The sequence below is a fragment of the Ranitomeya variabilis genome, chromosome 5 (assembly GCF_051348905.1).
Source record: "Ranitomeya variabilis isolate aRanVar5 chromosome 5, aRanVar5.hap1, whole genome shotgun sequence".
Lineage (NCBI taxonomy): Eukaryota > Metazoa > Chordata > Amphibia > Anura > Dendrobatidae > Ranitomeya > Ranitomeya variabilis.
In genome coordinates, this window is record NC_135236.1 from 176,343,795 (window position 1) to 176,371,636 (window position 27,842).

At 43.5% G+C, this 27,842-nt stretch overlaps 2 protein-coding genes and 1 long non-coding RNA gene across 3 annotated transcripts in view; 1 reads left to right on the top strand and 2 right to left on the bottom strand.

The window, feature by feature from the left end:
• The first annotated feature begins 856 nt into the window (after positions 1 to 856).
• Positions 857 to 27,519, top strand: LOC143775431 (uncharacterized). The gene is made up of 3 exons (XR_013215646.1): positions 857 to 1,510; positions 21,281 to 21,342; positions 27,428 to 27,519. It is a non-coding gene; the product is annotated as an uncharacterized LOC143775431 (long non-coding RNA).
• On the bottom strand, positions 2,404 to 5,340 carry LOC143775430 (uncharacterized). The gene is made up of 6 exons (XM_077263565.1): positions 5,121 to 5,340; positions 4,964 to 5,023; positions 4,786 to 4,854; positions 4,011 to 4,233; positions 3,592 to 3,751; positions 2,404 to 3,502 (listed from the first exon to the last, which is right to left on the bottom strand). Exons 1-6 carry the CDS (start codon positions 5,199 to 5,201, stop codon positions 2,920 to 2,922), a joined length of 1,176 nt encoding a protein of 391 aa, XP_077119680.1. The 5' UTR covers positions 5,202 to 5,340; the 3' UTR covers positions 2,404 to 2,919.
• Positions 16,105 to 27,842, bottom strand: part of FURIN (furin, paired basic amino acid cleaving enzyme) — a 297,012-nt gene continuing 285,274 nt past the window's right edge. Inside the window, exon 16 of the mRNA XM_077263564.1 lies at positions 16,105 to 16,528. Coding sequence (XP_077119679.1) covers positions 16,470 to 16,528 — 59 coding nt within the window. The 3' untranslated portion in view covers positions 16,105 to 16,469. The remainder of the gene's footprint in view (positions 16,529 to 27,842) is intronic.

Sequence of the window (27,842 nt, forward strand, 5' to 3'; positions counted from 1 at the left end):
GCAATGACATTTAAATAAAGCAGTTGAATGTCCGCCAAGAAAACCAAAACTACATGCTGCAGAAAATAGTGCGCAATATGCCAGCGCAGTATTTTCTGCAGCATGTAATATAACATTCAATATCAGCAATGAAATAAAAAAAAGAGGCTTACCGCAGGGTCACCATCAGCCGCTCCGCCGGTGTGATGGCAAGCCTCATCCTTGTATCCTGTCTTCGGATGACATCCTCCAGTTTTGCAAGCAAAAAATCAAAATGTTCAATCCTCATCCGCACGTAGTTGTGGAATTTGTGTGGATTGTGCCGCAACTCCAGGTACAGAGTGGACTGGACACCCCGGGTCATCCGTAGTTGATTAATCGGATGAATCCACATTCGTCTTCGTCTCCGTTGCTGCAGAAGCATCCTACGCCTTTCCGCTGCCGCCTCCTTCTCCCGCACTATGATATCCAGGCGATTTGTCTCAAAGATAACGTCGGTAACCAAACTAGCAATCCTCCCAAGAACACCTTCCATCGCTGCCACAAAACTAAAACCCACAAAGATGGGCTGTAAATACAGTACTATATAGTTTTTCAAATTTTCCAGTAGCCAATCAAATTTTGGGAGCCTCCCCTTTTAAAAACGGATCCGTCGGAAAAACGGATACAACGGATGGTAAAACGGATACAACGTATGCAACGCATCCAGTATTTTCGACGGAAACGTTTAGCGGATTTGCGACGGATCCGTCGAAATGCTGGATGCGTGGCATACGTTTGTCACCGTTTTTCAATTTTTTGACGCATCCGTTTTTTCGGCAAAAAAACGGATTTGCGACGTAATGCAGTAAACGCTAGTGTGAAACTAGCCTAAGGCTACATTTCTCCCAGTAAGGCTGCCGTCACACTATTTGGTCAGTATTTTACATCAGTATTTGTAAGGCTAGGTTCACATTGCGTCAAGTACATGGCGTTAAACGGATGCGTTAAACGCATGTACAGAAAAGGAGCAAAAAATATGTGAAATTCGTCGTCACGGTAACGCTAGCGTTAACGCATGTGATCGCGTTTTTTCATTTTGATGTCCGTTTACGAAGTATCCGTTTGTCTGCGTTTGTCACTGTCAATAAAGTTGTTTTTTTTTGTTTTTTTTTTTCCCTTTTGTCATTGTCGGGTGTGGGCACAGACTCATTCTCCATTTTGAAAGCATTGAGTGAACTTCTGCTAGCAAGATGTTTGTGTCTGAGCTCGTCAGATTTCGCTTGATGCGGTTGCGACTTCGTCAGAGAAAGCGTAGTTCGCAAAGGAGATATTGGATCCACGAAGTGAATTTCTTGCGGAGTACATATGGTGCCTTTCACACCCTGTATGTGCAGCTTCGGGATCACCCCTCCAAATTCCAACGCTATCTAAGGATGTCCATTGAGACCTTTGATGTTCTGCTCTCGCATGTGAAGGATGAGATACATCATCAGCGCAGCACCTTTCGTGAAAGCATCAGTGCGGAGCAACGTCTAGTAGTGACTGTGAGGTAATTATACATTTTTTAGCATTCTATTGACAAAGACTAGATCTCGGTATCGTGTGGCCTAATGTTCATTTAGCAATTGTATATTCTATTATAACTAGCCTTTAGATGATCACTAAAAATCCTAATTTTTTTTTTTTTTTTTTGAATGTCGACAGATATCTGGCTACCGGAGAAACTTTTGCATCACTGCATTATCAGTTTAGACTTGGGAAGTCAACAATTTGCCAACTGGTTCGGGAGACTTGTGATGCCATTTGGAATAACTTGCAACCACTTGTGCTACCAACACCAACATCAGAAATGTGGCTAGCGATTTCCCAACAGTTTGAGGATGTGGCTAATTTCCCCAATTGTATTGGTGCCGTGGACGGAAAGCACATACGGATTCAGAAACCTGCGCATAGTGGTTCCCTGTACTACAACTATAAGAAATACTTTTCTATAGTATTGATGGCTATTGCGGATGCCAGGTACCGTTTTGTTGCTGTGGATATTGGTGCTTATGGCCGGACTAACGATTCCAGAGTATTCAGAGACTCCAACATGGGCCGATGTTTGTACAGCCAAAGTTTCAACATACCCTCATCAAGACCTCTTCCGGGGACCGAAGGCCCAAGTTTGCCCTATGTTTTAGTTGGCGACGAGGCCTTCCAACTAGGACAAAATCTCCTCAAGCCCTACTCAAGCCGTAGTCTAGACTCCAGCAGGCGCATTTTTAATTATCGCTTGAGCCGGGCTAGACGTTATGTGGAGTGTGCCTTTGGGATTTTGACATTAAAATGGCGGATTTTACTAACCTGCATGCAACTGCAACCAGAAAATGTGGACCGTGTTGTGAAGGCGTGCATCTGTCTGCATAATTTTGTGGCGAGACATGAAACCCAGGTGGTAGACCCTGATGATTGTGAGTCGAACCTCAGTAGCATTGAATCGAATGCAGTTCGGTCAACAGCACAAATAATGAGGATTCGTGATCAATTTGCACACTACTTCACACATGAAGGCCATGTTCCATGGCAAGACAGATACGTGTGAAAATATTGTAAAGTCTTCCTGATGTCGTGTAAAAAGTGACATAGTGTAAAAAGTTACCTTATGTCGTGTAAAAAGTTACCTTATGGCGTGTAAAAAGTTTTTTAACCTGATGTCGTGTAAAAAATTACCTTATGTCGTGTATAAAGTTGTGTTGTGTTAAAAGTTAAAGTCATCCAAGATTCTTAAATTTGAAACAGTTTACAAAATGTTTATGGGTTTTTCCAACAAACCTTTGGTACACAGGTTTAACATATGATATCCCATAGGGATGAAAAAAAAGGAAAATAGAAATTCACAACAAAAAACATAACAAAAAAAAAAAAAGGGAAACTTGCAACGTGGTAATTGCACCTGGCTGGGGACACTGAACTGTACTAAAGACTTTGGTACTGCACGGGCGTATTGTCTGCCCAACTATATGATGGACTGCTACATTGTCTATGAGGTTCCACGCTCGTTTCACCCCGGCCTCTATATTGAGGGTTGTAGGCCGGCAAGTCCATTCTTCTAGTTCCCGATGGAGCGGGTTCTTGTGGGCCCACAAATTCCTCTAGAAGCTCGTTCAGTCTTTGTCTAAACATAAAGTTTCTATGTGCCGGGATATTTTGTGCTACAGGCACATAGGATAAGAAAAGTAGCTTCCACTCATTAGCAGAGTATACAGACTCGCGTGCTTGCAGCTCGGTAATTTCTCGCCTCAGGTCTTTCAGCTCACTGCGACACATGTCCTCTACCCGTTGGAGTCCATCCACGATAATTGCATCAGCTTCATCTTTTTGTGTTGCTCGCTTGCGTCCACGCTGTGATTGCAACCGGGCACTCACACCTGCAGCAACAGTGCTTCTGTCCGCAGATCGTGGCTCGCTGATGCCAGACACATCTTCAGGTTGCGTTGGTTCCACTGGAGAAGGCTCCAGTTCCTCTGTCGGTCTAGGAGCAGCGGTACTGCATATCGTGCTGTAACCCCCCCCAAAAAATAATATAAATAAAGTAAATTAGCTTCCTTTAAACAATTTTGTCTCACACACAGACGTATTTTTACTTACGAGCGCTGAGACAATGTTTTTTGAAGAAAGAGCAGTTGGTCGTAATGCACATACGGGGTCACCCGTTTACCACTGGATCCGCTTTGAGCATTGTGATTGTTCCGGTAGTCACGGACAAAGCGATCGCGGATGGACTTCCAACGGGTATGGACAGCATCGGCTTTAAATTTAAAAAAAAAATATACATAAAAATAGTAGACAGATAGTTTTAAGATATAGGAAACATTTTTCATAGTTTGCTAGGATAGTTGATATATAAATAGTAGATAGATAGTTAAGAAATAGTTTTTAGAAATAGTGTATAGATAGATAGTGTACAGATAGTTCATAATTGAGAGATAGACAACAAGTGGATAGGTTGATAGGATAGATTTTTTTGTTTTGTTTACATTTTCCGATGTTACGTCACCAATATTTACCAATTTTTTTCTTTGAGGTTGTAGACTTCTCCATGTATCGGGGATCAAAGTGACAGATTATTTGATCCCACAACTTCCGGTTCTTCACGATGTCATGGTGGGAGCTGTCGCTCTGGTCCCATATGGAGGGGTTGGCTTCCACAAGGTTGATCAGTGTCTCGTTGTGGATAGTCAATGGCTCTTCGTCAACGACAATCCTTTTTTTTTTGGCCGCTGACTTGGACTAGGTAAACACAAAAAGTTAGGTTGATAGTTTCAATTTCACTGGATGGCCATATTCATATATACAGAGATAGATAGATACATAGATATAGCAATAGATAGATACATAGATATAGATAGATATAGATAGATATATAGATACATAGATATAGATATAGATAGATACATATTTATAGATAGATACATAGATAGATATAGATAGATACATAGATATAGATAGATACATAGATATAGATAGATACATAGATATAGATAGATAGATACATATTTATAGATAGATACATAGATAGATATAGATAGATACATAGATATAGATAGATACATAGATATAGATAGATACATAGATATAGATAGATACATAGATATAGATAGATACATAGATATTGATAGATAGATAAATAGATAGATACATGGATATAGATATATACATAGATATAGATTGACAAATAGATGGAGCGATAGATAGTTGATATTTTATAGGTATAGTAGATAGAAATTGAATAGATAGATTGTTGATAAATATTGGATAGAAGATTTCTAATTTGATATTTACCACTGGCAGTTGTGGCGACGACAGACGGCTAGGGACCTTCTTTCTTTTGTGTCCTCCGTGTTGCACCACCTATTGTGTATGTAAAATGTACAAAAAAATTTTTTTAACATTAAATTATGTTAACATTCATTGGATCAATAAATTTATGCCTGAAAAATTCAACATGTGTGCTATGTACCTTTGTGTTTTTAGCATGTTTTTTGGGGGGTGGTCTAGCAGCCTCGGGCTCAGAAGACTCCTATTCACAATAAAACAATAAACAGGATTGTTATGCCTAGCTCAATACAATGGAGTTTCACACAACATTATAGTGGTTTTTTAAAGTGCAAGCCTACCGACTGTGACGAAAAAATCGCAGACACGCTGCTGCTGCTGCTGACATCTGTATCCGACATCTGTGTGCAACAAAGCAACATGTTTAGTACACACACATCCGACGGACATTTTACAGACTCCCATGATGTATACTGAGATATATATATAGAAATGTACTTACATTTCAGGAGAGGTATTGCAACACTCTGTCACGTGCAGTAGTCCTAATGTGTGGGTGGTATATTCCTCCTTTAAAGGGAACCTGTCACCACGTTTTTGGAAGATGGGATAAAAATAGCGTTAAATAGGGGCAGAGGTGGGCGTTACATTAGTGTGTGTGTTATGCGTTTATTACCCACCTAAGTTGCCGAAATAACTTTGCAAAGTCTCCGTTTTCGCCTGTCAATCAGGCTGGTCAGGTCACATGGGCGTGGTGTCTTCACCCAGATTTGGCGTAGTTTTCCGTTGGTGGCGTAGTGGTGTGCGCATGCCCAAGGTCCCGAATCATCTTCCAGGGGATTTAAAATAGCGCGGTGTTCGTTATTGCATTGGTGATCGGTGGGCGCGGCCGCGGCTTCAGGAAAATGGCCGCCGCGATGCCGCGCGTGCGCAGATGGATATCGCGGCGGCCATTTTCCTGAAGCCGCGGCCAGCAGAGCGCCGCTTCTGCGCACGCGCGGCCAAAGGAAGATGGCCGCGCCCACCGATCACCAATGCAATAACGAACACCGCGCTATTTTAAATCCCCTGGAAGATGATTCGGGACCTTGGGCATGCGCACACCACTACGCCACCAACGGAAAACTACGCAAAATCTGGGGGAAGACACCACGCCCATGCGACCTGACCAGCCTGATTGACAGGCGAAAACGGAGACTTTGCAAAGTTATTTCGGCAACTTAGGTGGGTAATAAACGCATAACACACACACTAATGTAACGCCCACCTCTGCCCCTATTTAACGCTATTTTTATCCCATCTTCCAAAAACGTGGTGACAGGTTCCCTTTAATGGCCGAAATCACATTTCCTGTCACATGACACATGTGACCACCCTCAAACGCTATTAAAACGTGTGGTCCTATTTGGAAATTTTTCATGATTTGCGTCTGACTGCGTTTGCCATAGCCTTCTATGGCAGAATGAACGCTTCCGTTAGTAGTGCGTTAGCTTGACCGGACCCGAGAACGCTGCAAGCCGCGTTGAAGGTCCGTCAGAAAAAAAACGTTATGTGACAAACGCATACCAATTTAGGGATGCGTCACGATGCGTTAGACAATGCAAGTCTATGGGCGCGTTAGTATGTGCGTTACATTGCGTTTTTACTACTTAAAAACGAGTCCGTTAGACGGATACACCTAGCGCAATGTGAACCCAGCCTAAGCCAAAACCAGGAGTGGGTGATAAATGCAGAAGTGGTGCATATGTTTCTATTATACTTATCCTTTAATTGTTCTACTCCTGGTTTTGGCTACAAATACTGATGTAAAATACTGACCAAATACTGCTAGTGTGATGGCAGCCTAAGCATGCTGACCCTTAGGCCAGATTTGTCTTAAAAAAAAAATCGCTCACGTGCACTGCCACATAGGCTATAGTGCGTCTGTGTGGTCTCCTAAGCGCACATGGACAGCACCGCTCCTACGTTTGATTGCATGAGCCCATAGTATTTCATTGATCCATACACACATCAGTTTTAAAAATGGATGCACATCTCCGGATCATTAGACATAGTGCCTGTCCTGTTCTCATCTGTTTGGAAGATGAGACTTTCACTTAATTTGAACAGGTGAAAAACTTCTCCGTGCAATGTGTGAACAAGTCCAAATACTCATTGTGGGAATGTAGCTCTTTGTTTTTTCCAGACTTTCAAAAGGAAGCTCTTTTGGATTAATTTCTTCAGGACTGCCCTATACTGAGGTTCAAATGTCTCACACGTTAGTTAGTTAATTATTTTTGTGATCATTTTCACTGGTGTGATCAGTAAATTGTAGATCAAAAAATAAACAATCTATTCAGCAATGAAAATGAGCCCTGGATATCTGGTGAATGTGCTCTGGACCATTTAGATGAGCCAATAATTGGTGAACACCCTGATAGTGTCCTCCACAACCGTTCATTATAAGGCCCTAATAGCGTCCTCCACAACCATTACAATTCATTATAAAGCCCTGCTAGCATCCACCCCAACCCCACAATTCAAGATAAGGCCCTGATAGTGTCTTCTCACCCCTACAATTCGTCATGATGCTATCAGAGACTTGATATGCCCTATTAATATGGACATACAGGTGATAGAAATGTCACACTAGTCCTACCTGTATGCCTCATATTAATGGTCTTCATGCTGAGAAATATTATATTCTTTCTCTATTCTAATGATTTCTTCCAGGCTCCTGGGCATGCGGTGCTGTAAGAAATCCCTGCCTCTTGTCTACAATGTAATACTACCCCCTCCAATGCACGTCAGTTATGGCACCAGAATCCCGCACCTGCGCCCTGCACTCCCTAAAAAATTCCTACCTCTTCCTCCCTTGTATGGGCGCTGCATTGAGGGATCTTCTTACCGCCGTCGATCAGAGGCAGAGTTTGCCGTGCTGTCATGCAGATGTTCGGGCTCCCCATTCATCTGAATGTGGTCTGGGTTCGGGTACTGTTTTGATACCTGAACCAAACGTTTTTACTTAAATGTTTGGCTGAACCCACCGGACCCAAACATCCAGGGGTTCACCCATCACAAGTAATCAACCTTTAACGGAGGACTGTGATCAAGACATGTGCTCTGCATGCCTTTCCCCTGAACTAGTAAATTAATTTCAATCTGAAGCGTCCATTTTTTCTCAGCTGGTTTAAAAACTACTTGTCGGATGTTTTTCAGGATTTTCAAAATCTCTCAAAGAAAAAAGCTACACAGCATAGAGAATCTGTATCGCAGTGGGCAAGTGTCTCTTCATCATCTGATTTAGAAGAGGGGGTCACTTCTGATGTAGCTATGAACTATTCAAGGGAGAACCTGTACCTGCTACATAGCGAGTCTGTAAAATCTCTCATTAAAGCGGTAAAGAGAACTGTGGAGTCAGACAAGAACATAGATAACAGGACGAAGAAACGAATGCCATTTTATTTTCCTCCAGTGAAAGACAGTTGTTTCAGAGAACCCCATTCTACATGAGTGTCTACAAAAAGAATGGGCAAAACTAGAGCAAAAGTTGAATCACGGTGTTAGATTCAAAGCTGTCTAAAAGTAGACCCTAATCATACATTTTTCTGGGAGACTGTGCTTAAAGTGGATCTGGCACTAGCAAGGCTGTCAAAGAAACAATTTTTTCCTTCAGAGGACTCTATCCTTTTGAAGGTCTCAAAGGACAGGCACGCACATTATTATTTTTTTTTTAAAAAGAGTTACTTGGCATCGACCTTCGCCTCTAAGATTGATTTGGTCTCTGTTCCGGTCACCAGGGCAATGAAAATATGGCTTAGGGTATGTTTCCACGGTCAGGAATCGGCAGCGCTTTGGATGCAGCACATGTCCGCTCCATCCAAAGCAGTACCGCCTTTTGAACACAGGCGATTCTGGGTCGCCCACCAGGGACTAGGGGTACTTGGTCGGGTTAAAGGGGGATGTCACGGTGGTGGCGACCCGGTCCGTGGCCCTGGGCGCCCATGTTAAAGGGAAGGTCCATAAAGGGATTTGGTGAATAAAGTTTAGGTCTGTGACACCACTTGTGGTATTCGGTCAGTGGGGACCGATGCTGCTTAAAGAGGTCTGCTGAGGTGATGGTATGGCAGTTAAGATGGTATAACTTCCCACAGGTGAAGTTGGGCTCCAGGTGTGTAGATGGAGATGGTGAGTGGTGCAATAAGAAACGGAGGACACAGGTTTGCAGTCTCTTTACCTGGTTTACTGAAGGCTTCAGGCAACCGCAGTCCAGGGCACCAGATCACAGGTACAGGCAGGATCTGGTCGACTTGGAAACAAGCTCAGAGTCCCCTCTACCAGGTGGAGTTAGAAGCCTTCCTAACAGCGCAGTGGTGTAGTCCCTTGCTGCCTGTGGCTTCTATCAAGGTCCTCACAGTTCTCTCCGTCCTCCTTAAAGGTGGGACACAAACCCGTATGACAGGTGGCTCAAGCCTTTTTACAGGGTCTCTAACATGACCCGGGCTCTATGCGCCACTGTCTCCTGGGTATTAGGGCGGACAGGTTACGTGTAGTCTCTAAGCTCGCTACAATGTGTTGTTCTGTGTTCTTTCTCCAGGAGCTGCAGCACCCTCATGGCTGCACAGCCTCTCCAGTCCTTCTGACTGCTCTCTTCTCCTCTTGCCAAGAGCTGCAGACTCCCACGTCTGCTCAGCTACACTCCTTTCTTACCAGCTCCTCCTAAGCTTAAGTTTCTTGATCAGCTCCTCTCTGGCAATCTCTGACTCACTGACTGACTTTTCCCTCCAGATCAGAATATATGTATAGGGAAGTTCCCTTGAAAACTGAGTTCAGAGCTCCCCCTTCTGGCTTGGAGTGGAAACATGTTGCATGTTTGTGTACGCCTGATAGAGAAGATCCTCCTTCGCTTCCAAGCGTGAGATCACTCTCCTCGTGAAGAAATCAATGTCACTGTAACAACCAGGACCCTGGGGTGTTACAATTCTGCATGTGTTCACTGAACTGAATACATTGGATGGGAATTTTATCTTGTGGAGACGGAGCATCTCCGCAAGATAAATTGACATGCTGCGGTCTCGAAAGAAGAGCCGCATGTCACTCTCCGCAGGCGTCCCTGCACGCATAGTGGAGATGGGATTTCTTCAAATCTCATTCACTATGCTGTAACATCTGGCTGCTGCGGGTTTGATGCTGCGGATGAACGCAGTGTCAAACCTGCAACGTTTACTGACCGTGGAAACATACCCTTAGTCATTTTGTCGGATAACTTGGGACAAGAGATTTCTCAGGAATAAATTCTGGAGAAATTACCAATTCTGAATTCAGCTGTAGATTTGACGCTCTTCTGGATGTGCTGAGATGCTTCTCAAAGGCTCAGGCCACGGCCAACTCTGCAAGAAGAGCGTTATGGATTAAGGAATGGTCGGGGATGTTCCATCAAAGAACCATTTTTGTTCCTTGTTCCTCACAGCTATCAGGTCTCTTCGATCCACAGCTTGAGGAAATACTTAAATCTTTAGGTGAAGATGAGGGCTCCTCTTTTCCACAACCTAAGAGAACCTTCAAATCTTTTCAGTCTCAAAGAAAAACTCCCCCAGATTTTGAAAGAAGTATTCAGGAAAGAATGTAATATAGACCAAGGCCTGAAGTTGTTCTCCCTAGAACAAGACAACCTTTCTTAAATCTTAAAGAGAAACTGGCAGCAGGATTGTGCTGAGTAACCTACAGACAGTTATACTGATTAAAATGATACCTTGGTTGATGAAATCTGTCTTGTGGTTGTTGTTTAATCTTTATTTTCAGTTTTGAGTTAAGTGCTCCGAGGCAGCCTGTGGGGTGTCTTCATGTAGTGCTCCGCTTACCTATTCATCTGTACAGCTTCTAACATGTCACTGGTCCCTTAGTGACCTTCCCCCTATTTTACATAGGGAATATTATATATAGAGAAAAAAATCACCTGCAGCAAGCATGCCATTTACATAACCGACGGCAGCGCGAGCGGGAGAAAGTTCTCATGCTCGCGGTACCGTGAGAAAACTCAGCGGAGTTCATATTCAATTAATTCCTTTCATCTCAATCACGTCAGCATGAGAGCCATGGTAAATTTCTCACAGCGCTCACACTGACGTTATTGAGGTGAATGGAGTTCACTGGATATGAACTCCATTGACTTTTCTCACAGCACAGAGTTAATTAAGTATGAATCCCATTCACGTTTTTTATCGTCACTGAGAGGCACTGAGGTGCACAACCACGTACAGCTCAATGTCTCTGCTTCCTGACATGCTGAACGCTCGCATCATGCCAAGTAGATGTAGCAGAGCTAGACTCATCTATGACAAATGGGTTATCATCTTCTCATAGTAGAGGAATTATTATTATTATTATTTATAGTTATAGCGTCATTTATTCCATGGCGCTTTACATGTGAGGAGGGGTATACATAATAAAAACAAGTACAATAATCTTAATCAATACAAGTCATAACTGGTACAGGAGGAGAGAGGACCCTGCCCGCGAAGGCTCACAATCTACAAGGGGTGGGTGAGAATACAGTAGGCGAGGAATATGGTTGTTTATTTTTTCTAACTCTGTTACAGGGGACATGGGCATCAGAGGTTAATCATCACATTGGGGACAGGTGAGGAAATTTTTTTTATTATTTTAACCTTTTTACAGGGGACAAGAGCTTCAATGGATTTAAATTAAAAACATGTCAGTGTCTTTATTTCAAATAAAAGACTTTATTCAGGGTGTATTTTTTATTTACAATATGACTTTGGGATTAGTAATGAGGGTGTCCTATAGGTGCTCCTCCATTACTAACCTCCCTGTGCTTGATGTCAGCTGCCAATACAAAGCAGACATTAACCCCAATACCTATTACCCCCATTGCCAACGCACCAGGGCGAGTGGGAAGAGTGAGACTAAGCGCCAGAATTGAGGTATCTTAAGGATGAGCCATTTCTGAGGCAGCTGAGAGCTGATGGTTTTAATCTGCGAGAGGGCCAGTTTTCATGGCCCCTTCCTAGCTTATTAATATCAGCCCGCAGCTGTGTGCCTTGCCTTTGCTGGTTATTAATTATAGGGGGACCCTATGTCTTTTTTGGAGGGTCCCCCATTTTAATAACCAGTAAAGGCTAACTATATAGCTGTGATCTGATTAAAAGCATTGAACACTCCATGGGTAATTAGCCCTTCCATGGCTATAAACATCAGGTCCCAAGCTGTCCACTTTCCCTCTACTGGTTAATAAAATTTGGGGGGAACACACGTCTTTTTTTGGTGGACCTCCATTTTAATAACCTGTAAAGTGTAAACATACAACTGGGTGATGATATTAATAGTCTGTGAAATTCCATGTGTATTACACACTTCACATACTATAATCAGCCCACACTTGTACACTGATGCTTTTTAGTGTTATGTGGGCAATTTATTTTTTAGAACCGCAAATAAACAAATTTAAATAAGATAAATTAAAAACTGTAAAATGAGGCAAAGTTGTTTTTTTTTTGCACAAAACATTTATCGATTTGTATATTAAATATAAAAATAAGCATATTATTTTCATAATTGTTCCCATAGTCCTGATTAAGGAGGCTAAGGACACTTCAACATAATATTAACATGATCTATTATGGAATGGTGCCATATAGATATCACTTCTCCCCTTTGCCTCAAAACTACTGGAACAACACGTCTATCTTGAACTGTCCTCCCATCTATCTTCCTGCTCCCTTTTCGACCGCTTACAATCAGGCTTCCGGTCACACCACTCCACTGAAACTGCCCTAACTAAGGTCACCAATGACCTATTAACCGCCAAGAGCAAGCGACACTACTCTATCCTCCTCCTCCTGGACCTGTCCTCTGCCTTTGACACAGTGAACCATTCCCTATTACTACAGACCCTCTCATCTCTTGGCATCACAGACTTGGCCCTATCCTGGGTCTCGTCATACCTAACTGACCGAACATTCGGCGTCTCCCATTCACACACCACCTCCTCACCTCACCCCCTATCTGTCGGAGTCCCACAAGGTTCAGTTCTAGGGCCCCTGCTCTTCTCCATTTACACTTTTGGCCTGGGACAGCTCATAGAATCTCACGGTTTTCAGTATCATCTCTATGCTGATGACACACAGATCTACATCTCTGGACCAGATATCACCACTCTACTAACCAGAATCACTCAATGTCTATCCGCTATTTCATCCTTCTTCTCCGCTAGATTTCTAAAACTTAACATGGACAAAGCAGAATTCATTGTCTTTCCCCCATCCCACGCAACCCCCCCAACGAACCTATCCATTACAGTAAACTGCTGCCCACTCTCCCCAGTCCCACAAGCTCGCTGTCTCGGGGTAATCTTTGACACTGATCTCTCCTTCAAACCACATATCCAAGCCCTTTCCACTTCCTGACGCCTTCAACTCAAAAATATTTCACGGATCCGTACATTCCTAAGCCAAGAATCTGCAAAAACCCTAGTCCATGCCCTCATCATCTCCCGCCTCGACTACTGCAACCTCCTGCTCTGTGGCCTCCCCTCAAACACTCTCGCACCCGTCCAATCTATTCTAAACTCAGCTGCCCGACTAATCCACCTGTCCCCCCGCTATTCCCCGGCCTGTCCCCTCTGTCAATCCCTTCACTGGCTCCCCATTACTCAGAGACTCCAGTACAAAAGCCTAACCATGACATACAAAGCCATCCACAACCTGTCTCCTCCACACATCTGTGACCTCGTCTCCCGGTACTTTCCTGCACGCAACCTCCGATCCTCACAAGATCTCCTTCTCTACTCCCCTCTTATCTCTTCCCACAATCGCATACAAGATTCCTCTCGCATATCACCCCTACTCTGGAACTCTCTACCACAACATATCAGACTCTCACCTACCATTGAAAACTTCAAAAAGAACCTGAATACCTACCTCTTCCGGCAAGCCTACAACCTGCAGTAACCACCGATCGACCAAGCCACTGCACGACCAGCTCTATCCTCGCCTACTGTATCCTCACCCATCCCTTGCAGATTGTGGGCCCTTGCGGGCAGGGTCCTCTCTCCTCCTGTACCAGTTGTGACTTGTATTGTTCAAGATTATTGTACCTGATTTTATTATGTATACCCCTCCTCACATGTAAAGCGCCATGGAATAAATGGCGCTATAATAATAATAAATAATAATAATATAGATGAGAAGTGATAGGAGACAATTTGAAAATAAAAGATTATCTTTATTAAATTACAGTAATATAAAAACAAGTTAAAAAGAGCAAGAAAATGGCATCCAAATTGTGGGGAAAGAAAGCAGCAGCAGGTAATGATAAAGTGCACAGTCTGAATTAGAGGATAATAGGAGCACCATAAACAGAAAAAAAACGAGCAAATGTTTAATCCTTATGTAAAAAGAGGGACATGAAAGTGAACTTAGCGGGCACTAAAAAGTTGCTTAAAATGCTAAGTATTGCAAATGCAATATTAAATAGCTGCCCATAGAAGATGAAGGAAAATGAACAAAGGCCCAGAAAGTATGGAAAAGCTAATTGATTTATTTGTTGTGCTACGTGTGCTAACTTTTTTCCTCACATAAACCAACAGGATTCACACAAAGGCAGATATATAGAGTATCCGGAGTGTTTGTAAGGTTAAATTCCTGCTCGGAGAGTGGTACTGTGGGACAGTGCGGTGGTAAAGCCAGCTGCTGCTTAGGAACTCCTTGCCCGACGAGCGCCGGTGTGTGACTAGTGCACTTTATCATTACCTGCTGTTGCTGCTTTTTTCTCCCACCATTTTGGGGGCCCTTTTCTTGCCCTGTCTTTTTAACTTGTTTTTATATTATTGTTATTTAATAAAGATAATCTTTTATTTTCACTTTGTCTCCTATCACTTCTTATTTATATGGCACCATGTCATAATAGATCATGTTAATTATATTATTTTCATACACCAAAACATAATGATGATTTTTAGAAAAAAAAAATAAAAAAAATTAATTAAAATACGAAGGGGTAGAACTTTCATCAGGGCCTGGACTTGGTGTCGAAAAAGGTGGGGGGAGAAGAAACTGGAGTGGACACATAGAAGGGGACTAAAAGGTGGGACCATCCCATGGTCCAGAGTCTCTGTTAGAAAATGGATTTGAAAACTCAAAACACCAGACTCATAGTGGGATTCTGGGGTATGAGGTTGCTGTGCAGACATCTCTAAACCAAAAGCCTCATTGGAAGGTGCTCCTCTGACCTTGCCTTGTTTGGACCCACATTCCATCCTGGCAATTGATACATTGGCTGGCGAGCCAATTGTTTGCCAACAATGTTGGCCAGGATGCTGTAACTTTGGCTGCAGAGAAGGTGGTGCTGTTGGATGCAAGCTGTGTGTCACAGGAGGAGGTGGTGTTGGTGGATGGAGGCTGTAGGCCAAAGGATGAGGTGGTGCTGCTGGATGCAGTCTGTGGGCCACAGGAAGAGGCGGTGTTGTTGCATGCAGACTGTGGGCCACAGAAGGAGGAGTGAGTTGCTGGTGGGAGGCTGCCAATGGAGGTGGAGGATGTTGGCCAATTGGCTCGCCTGACTGCCTTTCTTGGGGGTCCAATGGCTGTTTTTTTGTTTTCCTGATAAAGCTGCCACCTTTCCAGGAGATCAGAAACCACCACTGGACTATTTGTTGGTGTGGCTGAACTCAGGACAATTTGTATAACTGCACTGATCCGCAGCCTCAACCCAAAGGGATCCTGTCTAAAATATTGGGTCAGACTAAGGGTACCGTCACACAGTGGCATTTTTATCGCTACGATGGCACGATTCGTGACGTTGTAGCGATATCGTTACGATCTCGCAGTGTCTGACACGCTACTGCGATCAGGCACCCAGCTGAGAATCGTACGTCGTAGCACATCGTTTGAAACTTTCTTTCGTCGCTGGATCTCCCGCTGTCATTGCTGGATCGTTGTGTGTGACAGCGATCCAGCGATGCGTTCGCTGGTAACCAGGGTAAACATCGGGTTACTAAGCGCAGGGCCGCGCTTAGTAACCCGATATTTACCGTGGTTACCAGCGTAAAAGTAAAAAAAAACAAACCGTACATACTCACCATCTGATGTCCGTCAGGTCCCTTTGCCGTCTGCTTCCTGCTCTGACTGAGATCCGGCCGGAAAGTGAGAGCAGAGCGCAGCGGCGACGTCACCGCTGTGATCTGCTCTCACTTTCCGGCCGGCAGACAGTCACAGCGGGAAGCAGACTGCAAGGGACCTGACGGACATCAGATGGTGAGCATGTACGGTTTGTTTTTTTTACGTTTACGCTGGTAACCAGGGTAAACATCGGGTTACTAAGCGCGGCACTGCGCTTAGTAACCCGATGTTTACCCTGGTTACCCGGGGACTTCGGCATCGCTCCAGCGCCGTGATTGCAACGTGTGACTGCAATCTACGACGCTGGAGCGATAATCATACGACGCTGCGACGTCACGAATCGTGCCGTCGTAGCGATGTAAATGGTACTGTGTGACGGTACCCTAAGACAGAAGGCCTCCTCATCTTCTGTCACATGAACATCGCTGTCTCTTCCGGCATTGATGCTGTGTGGGGCCCTCCTTCGCCGGGAGCGTGGAAGGATGATGGAAGGCTGTGTGGAGGTGTCAATGGTGTGACTTGTACTTGTGGTGTCCAGTGTCCCCTCTTTGTGGTGTCCACCAGCTTCTGCCTCTACTTCTGAATCAGCACAGGCCTCCACCACCTTCGAACTGGAGGTAGTTCCCTTAGATCTGAAATGTAAGGAATTAGATATTAAAATTTCAATTTTGTAAGCAACAACATGATAAAAACATTATATTTGACAAAAAAGGTAGACACTTTCGGTCTCAGATCTATCACTGGGGCCAAAAATTAGAGGAGATCATAGTAGAGGTATGTTCTCTTTTTGATGGCAACATCCCAGCTGTTGAACCGCAGCTGCTTTTCCCGCTTGAACTGGTACCAGCAACTCCTCCATCGTCTTGTGACTGAAGACACTGTAAAGCAAGTTGAATATAATTGCAAAAAATAATATTGGTCATTGATAGTGTATGCTATGTTAACGGTGTGGTTTTTTTTTATACATGGTTTTTGAAGAAAGTGAAAATAAAAAAATATATATTGTGGCCGCTACAAAAACACATAACACAAAATACGAGAAGCATAATGTAACACTTATATTTTTTGGAATACTTAGTTGGATCATCCTGAATCTTTTATGAGTTGCTGTGAAAATTTGCAAACATGTTGCTGCAAATCTGGGTCCAGGCTGCATGGCACTTACTCATGTCTGCATAACTTGCACCCATGGTGTCCCACTATTCGAGACGCTGGTGCACAAGAACTATGAGTAGCTCCACATTAATGATGTGTGACATCTTCTTGGTTTAGGCTGCTTTCACACATCAGTTTTTTGCGGTCAGTCACAATCCGGCTAATTTTGAAAAAAACGGATCTGGCAAAAGTTGTCGCCGGATCAGTTTTTTTCTCATAGACTTGTATTAGTGACGGATTGTGATGGCCTCACGTTTCATCTGTTTTTCGCTGGATCCGTCGAAAGTTGGTTTCCCGGCGGCCCGAGAAAAAGGGCATAGTAATGTTTTTTGTGTCCGGCGATAAAACAGACATGAACGGATCCGTCACCGTCCGTCTGTTGCTACAATGGAACCCTATGGCGCCGGATCCGTCAAATGACGGAATCCAGCTATGGATTCCGTTTTTTTTTTAACTGAGCATGCTCCGATTTTTTAGAGTATGTGCAGTAGCTTTTTCCATTCTGGTCTCTCTCGCATCAGCTAGTCAGATCCAGTGAAAAAACGGATCCGTCGCATCAGTTTTCCACAATTTGCGACGGCTCAGTTTTTTTCAAAATTCGCAAGATTGAGCCTGACGCCAAAAAACTGATGTATGAAAGGGGCCTTATGTGGAGGCGTAGTTTCGCACCCGGCTTTCACACTTCACATTTATAACTCATGTGCTGCTGTAGGACAACCAGAAAAGTATAAAATGTACTTACCTGAAATTTTCATTTCCTGGAGTCCCTAAGCATCACATACTTCCCTACTAGTGAGGGGTGCAAGAGCTGGTTACTCGAGTTTGCACCCCACGGCTGCATGTTTCACAGTTGTTAAGCAATCCCCCGCATGTTTTGTAGCTGTCTGTCAAACACGTGCAATCCTCGCATGTTTTGTGTCTGTCTAAGGCTACTTTCACACTAGAGTTGTGTGACGGACGTCGCAATGCGTCGTTTTGGAGAAAAAACGCATCCTGCAAAGTTGCCTGCAGGATGCGTTTTTTCTCCAAAGATTTTCATTAGCGACGCATTGCGACGGATTGCCACACGTCGCATCCGTCATGCGATGGATGCGTCGTGTTTTGGCGGACCGTCGGCACAAAAAACGTTCCATGTAACTTTTTTTGTGTGTCGCGTCCGCCCCCTCCTCCCTGGACTGCAGAATGGACAGCGGATGTGTTGTAAAACTGCATCCGCTGCCCATGTCTTGCAGATATTTCACAGCGTCCGTCGGTACGTCGGCCCGACGCATTGCGACGGCCCGTACCGACGGACCAGTGTGAAAGTAGCCTAACAGCCGTGAAACATGCAGTCACGGGGACTCTAACCTGTCACTCGAGCACTTGCAATATTCGAAGATAAGAAATGCGGCTTAAACAGCCTCAGCCAGCTCACCGACAGACCTGTGAAGCACGGGAATCTCCGTCGTGATCCAGACGTGAAACAACAGCATGCATGAAGAAAGTAGGTGTAGATTCCAGCTTCTTAAAACTTGAAAGGCTTTATTAGTACATCCAAAATATAAAATATAGGGAGTCCTTACTTATAGGTGGATGCAGACAGAGAATATAGACTACGCGTTTCGATCTAACCGATCTTACTCATGTCTAATCACTTATGTGTGGGTGATACTATTAAAGTACTCTGTGGCGTTTTGGGAATCTTTTTAATTTATACAGTTAATATTCCTTTTTTGGCTGATCTCGTCTGGTATGGCAGATACATCGACGACACCCTCATTATTTGGGGGGGCGATGTGTCTGCCATACCGGACTTTTTCGAATATTTGAATTGTAATGATCTGGGTATTAAGTTCACCTATGGATTCCATAGAAACCGCATATCATTCCTTGATTTAGAACTGGGGGGTGGAAATGATGGATCAATCAGCAGTAGAACGTACATTAAACCCATTAGTGGGAACACTATTCTACATGCTGATAGTGGCCATCCAGCCCATACAATAAAATCCATCCCGGTAGGTGAATTTACAAGAATAAAGAGAAATTGCAGTAAGATGGAGGAGAGAGAAAAGGAATATAAGAATTTGGAGGCACGATTAAATAAACGCAAATACCCGAATTGGTGCCTGAAAAGAGCCCGTAACATAGTGGAAAAAAAAGATAGGGAAAAACTTCTAATATCTGGTAATAAAATATAGGCAGGTCAAAAAAATAAACAGAAAAAAACGCATGTATGTCTACAATACAGTGCCCATTTTAAGGAAATGAAATCTATTATACATAAATGTTTACCTATTTTGGAACAGGATGACATACTGTCTAATATACTTAAAGACGGTATTAATGTAGTAGCTAGAAAAGCTCCCACGATTGGTGACAAGATTTCCCCTAGTCAGTATATATCAAAAGCTAGAACTAACACATGGTTAGAATGGAAGGGATTTTTTAAATGTGGCACAACTGCTTGCAGTACGTGCGCATTTGGTAAACAGAGTAAAACATTTACTAATTTTGACAATTCTAAAAACTATAAAATTAAAGATTTCATAAATTGTCACTCCAAAAACGTGGTATATAAAATGAGTTGTTTAGAATGTGGAGTTGCATATGTGGGATGCACCACGAGAAAACTCAAATTAAGAATATCAGAGCATATCAGAGATATTAATAACTATAGTAGTTGCAATAGAAATGTATCTATGGTAGCTAAGCATTTTGCCACCTGTCATAATGGTAATACTGCAGCCATGACCATCCAGGGTATAGAAAAAGTTAAATGCCCTAGTCGGGGAGGAGACATTAAGAGACGTCTCTTGACAAGAGAGGCGTATTGGATTTATAATTTGCAGACCAGATCCCCTCTTGGGCTTAATAAGAAAAATGAGATTCTTTATCACTATTGTTAATTAGTTTTAATATAAGTTGATTTTAACACAAATTATTACACATATTAGAACTGTGCAGTGCTAAAGTATTAGGACCTTCCACTTTTGAGATCATGTGACCTAAAATCCTATCAGGATAGGTCACAGAGTACTTTAATAGTATCACCCGCACATAAGTGATTAGACATGAGTAAGATCGGTTAGATCGAAATGCGTAGTCTATATTCTCTGTCTGCATCCACCTATAAGTAAGGACTTGCTATATTTTATATTTTGGATGTACTAATAAAGCCTTTCAAGTTTTAAGAAGCTGGAATCTACACCTACTTTCTTCATGCATACTTGCGATATTCGTTGAATATCCGAGCACCTTAGGCAAACTCGAGTAACGAGCACTTGGGCTCATATCTATTTCCTTCCTTTTATTAAAGGGAACCTGTCACCACGTTTTTGGAAGATGGGATAAAAATAGCGTTAAATAGGGGCAGAGGTGGGCGTTACATTAGTGTGTGTGTTATGCGTTTATTACCCACCTAAGTTGCCGAAATAACTTTGCAAAGTCTCCGTTTTCGCCTGTCAATCAGGCTGGTCAGGTCGCATGGGCGTTGTCTTCCCCCAGATTTGGCGTAGTTTTCCGTTGGTGGCGTAGTGGTGTGCGCATGCCCAAAGTCCGGAATCCTCTTCCAGGGGATTTAAAATAGCGCGGTGTTCGTTATTGCATTGGTGATCGGTGGGCGCGGCCATCTTCCTTTGGCCGCGCGTGCGCAGAAGCGGCGCTCTGCTGGCCGCGGCTTCAGGAAAATGGCCGCCGCGATATCCATCTGCGCACGCGCGGCATCCCGCGGCCATTTTCCTGAAGCCGCGGCCAGCAGAGCGCCGCTTCTGCGCACGCGCGGCCAAAGGAAGATGGCCGCGCCCACCGATCACCAATGCAATAACGAACACCGCGCTATTTTAAATCCCCTGGAAGAGGATTCCGGACTTTGGGCATGCGCACACCACTACGCCACCAACGGAAAACTACGCCAAATCTGGGTGAAGACACCACGCCCATGTGACCTGACCAGCCTGATTGACAGGCGAAAACGGAGACTTTGCAAAGTTATTTCGGCAACTTAGGTGGGTAATAAACGCATAACACACACACTAATGTAACGCCCACCTCTGCCCCTATTTAACGCTATTTTTATCCCATCTTCCAAAAACGTGGTGACAGGTTCCCTTTAAATATATTTTCTTTTATTGATGCAAATACATACACGGTGTGGTGTTTCTTTACTTCCTTTATAGGGTGGAGTAGGGCAGTTGTCAATTTGTTGTGGTTTATTATTAAATTGCTTATCAACCTATCTTCTGTTCCAGCCAGGTGTAAAGAATTAACCCATTATGAGCTGCCTACGGACTCCAGGAAATTAAAATTTCAGGTGAGTAAATTTTATACCGAGTTAACAGGAAGAACGCTGCGTAAAACAAGTTTTTGACGTGTTTTTTCACATGCGCTTTTCTTACATATTTTTCTCCACAAGAATTAACATGCTGCAGATCTAACTGCTGCTAATCTATAAAAAAATAAATAAGCATCATGTACATGACTGCAGGAATCATTCACTGTGCTGGTACTGTAAAACGCTGCATGTTTTCCGCAACAAAAACGTAATATGTTCACACAGCCTCAAAGTTAATTGGGGGAGGCAGGAGTGTCACAGAGACTGATTTATATTTATTGGGCAGCGTATAATATAATTCATGGTGGTCCCAGTGTCGGCTTATCCACTTATATTTTGAATGGTGCATGGCTAATAGTATAGTAATGTGTGGTACATATTTGTATTCAGGGGTGCAGTGTGGCGGAGACAAAAGAATATATACAATATATGGCTGGAAGTTGTCGACATGAAGGTCTGACCAGCTGTAGAAGAAACAACAGAAAATGACTAATCAGACAAAACATTAGCGGTAACTGAAAGGAAATATATTTTCTGTATCTCTACTGTATGATATGGAGTTATACTATGATTAGTAAAATCTCTTATGCCACATTCGCACAGTCGTGTGATATGTCTGTGTGCTTCAAGATTTTTCTTTTTTATATGATGGCACACTGACTCAGAGCTTTGTAGATCCATTCACACATCGCTGAAAATCACAGATCTGAGAATGAGATCCGATTTTAAGGCTCAGGATAGGACGTAATCAATGGGACTGTGTGCTGTATGAGAAAAAAAAAATCAGTCAGTACATCGACACTTGACACAGATATAAGAATGTAGCCTTATTATGTATAGCACCATCCCTTAGTATATAGTGCACTCACTTATGTATAGCAAAGTTCATTTGTATATAGTGCACTCACTATGAATAGCGCGTCCTTAATTATACAGTTTCCTCTTTTATTATGTATACCACTGTCCCTTATTATATAGAATCTTCTGTTATGTACATCACATCACTGTCCCTTACATAGGGAACACTCTCTATTAGATTCCTCATTTCAAATGTAACGAGAGGATATGAAATAAAGACATGGTGATATATATGAAATACATATATACACCAATATATAGTGACAAAGACACTGGTGGAGTGCTGGAGGGGAGATATGTGTCATTACGCTCAATGGCGTCTGTGAAATTGGCGTTTGAAATTGTGGTTAGGGGTGTGTTGGGGTTAGGGTTGGAGTTAGAATTGGGGGTTTTCCATTGTTTAGGTACATCAGGGGGTCTCCAAACGTGACATGAAGCCCACCATTGATTCCAGCCCGATTCTAACACATCGGGTATTCTAGAATATGTATGTAGTTTATATAGCACAGCCACGTAGTATATAGCACAGCCACATAGTATATAGCACAGCCACATAGTATATAGCATAGCCACGTAGTATTTTGCCCAACCACGTAGTATATAGCAGAGACGTAGTATATAACACAGGCCACGTAGTATAGAGCACAGCGATGTAGTATATTGCCCAGCCATGTAATATATACCACAGCCACATAGTATATAGCACAGCCCACATAGTATACAGCACAGAGATGTAGTATATAGCACAGCCCACGCAGTATCTAACACAGCCCACGTAGTATATAGCAATGTGGGTACCATATCCCTGTTAAAAAAAGAATTAAAATAAAAAATAGTGATATACTCACCCTCCGTCGGCCCCCTGGATCCAGCCGAGGCGTTTACCGATGCTCTTCACGACGCTCCGGTCCCAAGAGTGCATTGCGGTCTCGCGAGACCGCTATGTCATCATCTTGCGAGACCACAATGCATGGACCGGTCACCGGAGCGTTGCGAGGGGCAGGAAAGGCCTCAGCAGGATCCGGGGGCCCACGGAAGATGAGTATATAATGATTTTGTATTTTTTTTTAATTATTTTTAACATTAGATCTTTTTACTATTGATGCTGCATAGGCAGCATCAATAGTAAAAAGTTGGTCACTCAGGGTTAATAGCAGCTTTAACGGAGTGCGTTACACCGCGGCGTAACGCGGTCCATTAACGCTGCCATTAACCCTGTGTGAGCACTGACTGGAGGGGAGTATGGAGCGGGCAGTGGGCACTGACGGCAGGGGAGTAGGGAGCAGCCATTTTGCCCCCGGACTGTGCCCGTCGCTGATTGGTCGTGGCCGCTTTGCCGCAACGACCAGGTCATGACTTTTGGCACCCTCAACTTAATATTTGATTGCACACCCTTTGTAATAAAATAACTGCAATCAATCGCTCCCTATAACCATCAACAAGTTTCTTATAACTCTCAACTGGAATACTTTTGCATATTGCTCCAGATCTCTCATATTTGAAGGTTGCTGTCTACCAGCAACCATTTTAAAGGCCAAAAAGGGCCAAGTCAACCAACTAAGATCCCCCGGGACAAGATATCTATACAAAAAGTCAGGCATTTATACAAGTACAGGCAAATCTTGCAAAGAATACAACAATTTGTGCAAACACATGACAGTATATGCAATTAAATGGAGCAAACTGACATACAAAAAGATGGATAAATTTGCATTCATATATGTTAATAGCCTATGCTGCCAGCTGACCTCAAGCAAATACCATCAGCCCATACCTCAGCTAATAACCCATTATTAACATGCAGAAGTAGACAAAATACCAATTAATAGAATAATGCACAAATACCTAGGTCTTACCCCAGCCAGTAAGCATATAATATAATGTGGGCGAACAAGAAAATAGGCCTAAGAGACGCTGTGGTATCTTTGGTTAAGTAAAGGGAAAATATGTCAGCAATTCTTAGCTGAGGTATGGGCTGATGGTATTTGCTTGAGGTCAGCTGGCAGCATAGGCTATTAACATATATGAATGCAAATTTATCCATCTTTTTGTATGTCAGTTTGCTCCATTTAATTACATATACTGTGATGTGTTTGCACAAATTGTTGTATTCTTTGCAAGATTTGCCTGTATTTGTATAAATGCCTGACTTTTTGTATAGATATCTTGTCCCGGGGGATCTTAGTTGGTTGACTTGGCCCTTTTTGGCCTTTTAAATGGTTTTAAATTGTGTTTTTTTCTTTGCTCCTGTTTTTGTAATGCTATTTAAAATAAAATAAAGAAGATTATGGTTGGTTGATCCCACTAGCGTGCATATCTTTCTCCCTCTTGTTTTTTTTTTTTCAATATGGAAACTGCTGCTGGTACCAACCCATTGCGCAGTACCATCAGCAGAACACATCACCCCACACACACTCTATACTCCGTAAGCATCTCTCGCACTCATGCAGCCGCTTGCGCGGTACCACCAGCGGAACACCATCGCAAACACGCCGCCGCTGGGACCAGCCGAATGATTCACTAACTGCTGCCATCTTTGTACAGGAGCGCATGCGCAGTTTTAATGTGACCGCCGCTATCTGTCTGCACAAAGATGGCGGCGGTCTAATTTACTGCGCCTGCATAAATTACGCACAGGTGCAGTGAATCATTCGGCTGATCCCGGCTGCAGATGCGCAACGTGTCTACAGGCAGAGGAAGCCGGTCATAGTAAAGGGGTTTTCCCACGAACGAAAGTTTCTTTTTAAAAATTGACTGTGACCGTGTACGGAGCATACCACATCTCCTGGGCAGGGGAGGAAGCAAAAGATAATACTGACATTATAGCAGGGGATCACAGTGGATTCATTTTGTGAGGTAAAATATTTCACTGACTTTTTAAAAAATATTTTACCTCACAAAATGTATCCTCTCCGATCTCCTGCTTAATGTCAGTATTGTCTTTTGCTTCCTCCCCTGCCCAGAAGCTGTGGTATATTTGGTACACTGTCAGACAATTTTCAAAATGAACTTTTGTTTGTGGGAAAACCCCTTTAGAAAGCAAATATCGACGCCAACATGGCTCCTCCTAAAAAGTACGCCAATGACAATGAAAGGAAAGCAGCAAAGGCACAACGTCAAAGACAACAAAGGGCAAATGAGACCCTTGAAGAACAACAGCATCGCTGGGACAAAAACAATGCATATAAGAGTAGGCGTCAAGCACATGAGTCCCCTGATGCAAAAGTCATTAGATTATCACAGGATGCCATTAGGCAACAACAGCGCCGCATGCCTGTCCCCATCGTGACATTACCGCCCTCTCGATGCGATAGGACCTCCATCTAGTTAGTTATAGTATATTTAAAAAGCTATTAGATTATATTAAATAGACTAGCTGTTTCCAGCCAGCTAACGCTCGGCATGCTCATTGCTATCTAATTAACGCTGCTAGTAATTAAACTAAAGTAAATAATGACATTTAATAGCGCTTACGCAGGTGGTAAATTAACTTTAAAAGTAGTTAATAACAGTAATAATAATTAAAAATCAGAATAATACTAATACATTTTATTCACAATGTAAAATCAAAAGCAAACTGGATTTGTGTGGTAATGTGTGGGGACAGAGCCTCGTGTGGTAATGGAGCCTCGTGTGGTAATGTGTGGGGACAGAGCCTCATCTGGTAATGTGGAGGCACGGAGCCTCGTGTGGTAATGTGGGGGGTCGGAGCCTCGTGTGGTAATGTGGGGGGGACGGAGCCTCGTGTGGTAATGTGGGGGGAGGGATTATGTGTGGTAATATTGTGTGGGGCGGGATTATGTGTGGTAATGTGGTGGGGGGCAGGATTATGCGTGGTAATGTGGTAGGGGCGGGATTGTGTGTGGCAATGTGGTGGGGGGGCTGGATTGTGTGGTAATGTGGTGGGGGGGCGGGATTATGTGTAGTAATGTGGTGGGGGCAGGATTGTGTGTGGTAATGTGGTGGGGAGGCGGGATTGTGTGTGGTAATGTGGTGGGGGCAGGATTGTGTGTGGTAATGTGGTGGGGGGGGCGGGATTGTGTGTGGTAATGTGGTGGGGGCGGGATTGTGTGTGATAATGTGTTGGGGGCGGGATTGTGTGTAATAATGGGGTGGGGGCAGGATTATGTGTGGTGATGTGTGGGGGCGGAGCTACTGTTCAGGGGGCGGGATTAGCGAGTAATCACGATGCCTCTTATATATAGACTAGATGGTGGCCCGATTCTAACGCATCGGGTATTCTAGAATATGCATGTCCACATAGTATAATGCCCAGCCACGTAGTATATTGCCCAGTGACATAGTATATTGCCCAGCCACGTAGTATATTGCAAAGCCACGTAGTATATTGCTATTGCCCAGCCACGTAGTATATTTCCCAGCCACATAGTATATTGCCCAGTGCCGTACTATATTGCCCAGTTACGTAGTATATTGCCCAGCGACGTAGTATATTGCCCAGTCATGTAGTATATTGCCCAGTGACGTAGTATATTGCCCAGTGACGTAGTATACAGCACAGAGCCACGTAGTATATTGCACAGCGAAGTAGTATACAGCACAGAGCCACGTAGTATATTGCCCAGCCACGTTTGTCACAGGTTAAAAAAAATAAAAATAAACATATACTCACCTTTCCAAGGGCCCCTCGTAGTCCACGGCAGCTTCCGGTCCCAGGGTTGGTCTGAGCGCAGGACCTGCGATGTAGCGGTCACATGACCGTGACGTCACGTCAGGTCCTTTCCGCGCAGGACTTGTGATGACGTCGCGGTCACATGACCGTGACGTCATGGCAGGTCCTTCTGCCATACCATCTTTGCAACCGCCACCTGCAACGGAAGATGGCGTGCGGCGCGAGCGGCTCAGCGGACTACAGAGGGTGAGTATAGCAGGTTTTTTTTTTAAAATTATTTTTAGCATTACATTTTGTACTATTGCCGCATAGGCAGCGTCAATAGTGCAAAGTTGGGGACACACAGGGTTAATAGCGGCGGTAACGGAGTGCGTTACCCGCGGCATAACGTGGTCCGTTACCGCCGGCATTAACCCTGTGTGAGCGGTGACCGGAGGGGTGTATGCAGGCGCCGGGCAGTGAGTGCAGGGAGTAAGGAGCGGCATTTGCTAAATGGATAGCCTATGGAAAGCACGTAGAGCAATGGAAATCAGCAATGGTCTGCAACATGCACTATTCTTATCTATTTTTCAGATCCCACTCACTCATCAAACAGATGCAATATGGACACCATCTGGATGGCTCCGTGTGTTATGGATTCATTTCAATAAACATAAGATAATCTATTTGGTTTGTAAATTTATTTTTAATTGTTCATGCATAAAACTGAATGCCAGAAGGATGAAAAACAGAATTTTAGATAAGGTCGTGTGAACTTGGCTTAAAGGGCCACTGTCACCCCCTCCAGCCGTTATAAACTAAAAGAGCCACCTTGTGCAGCAGTAATGCTGCATTCTAACAAGGTGGCTCTTTTAGTTTTTGATTCAATTAATCCCTCAATAAAGCATTTTAAAGTTTGCCACAAATACCTGACTTTGTACCTGGAGGCGGTCCGAAGCCTCTTCTATGAATCTCCCAACTGCCGTCACTCTTCTCTTCAGGGGCGATG

What these genes read in the sequence shown, in the direction of transcription:
- LOC143775430 (XM_077263565.1), bottom strand. Translation starts at nt 5,201, where the DNA reads ATGTTGCTTTGTTGCACACAGATGTCGGATACAGATGTCAGCAGCAGC. An exon ending in AACATGCTAAAAACACAAAG is followed by an intron (nt 4,855 to 4,963) that starts GTACATAGCACA and finishes CATACACAATAG; the next exon opens with GTGGTGCAACACGGAGGACA. An exon ending in AAAACATTGTCTCAGCGCTC is followed by an intron (nt 3,503 to 3,591) that starts GTAAGTAAAAAT and finishes GGGGGGTTACAG; the next exon opens with CACGATATGCAGTACCGCTG.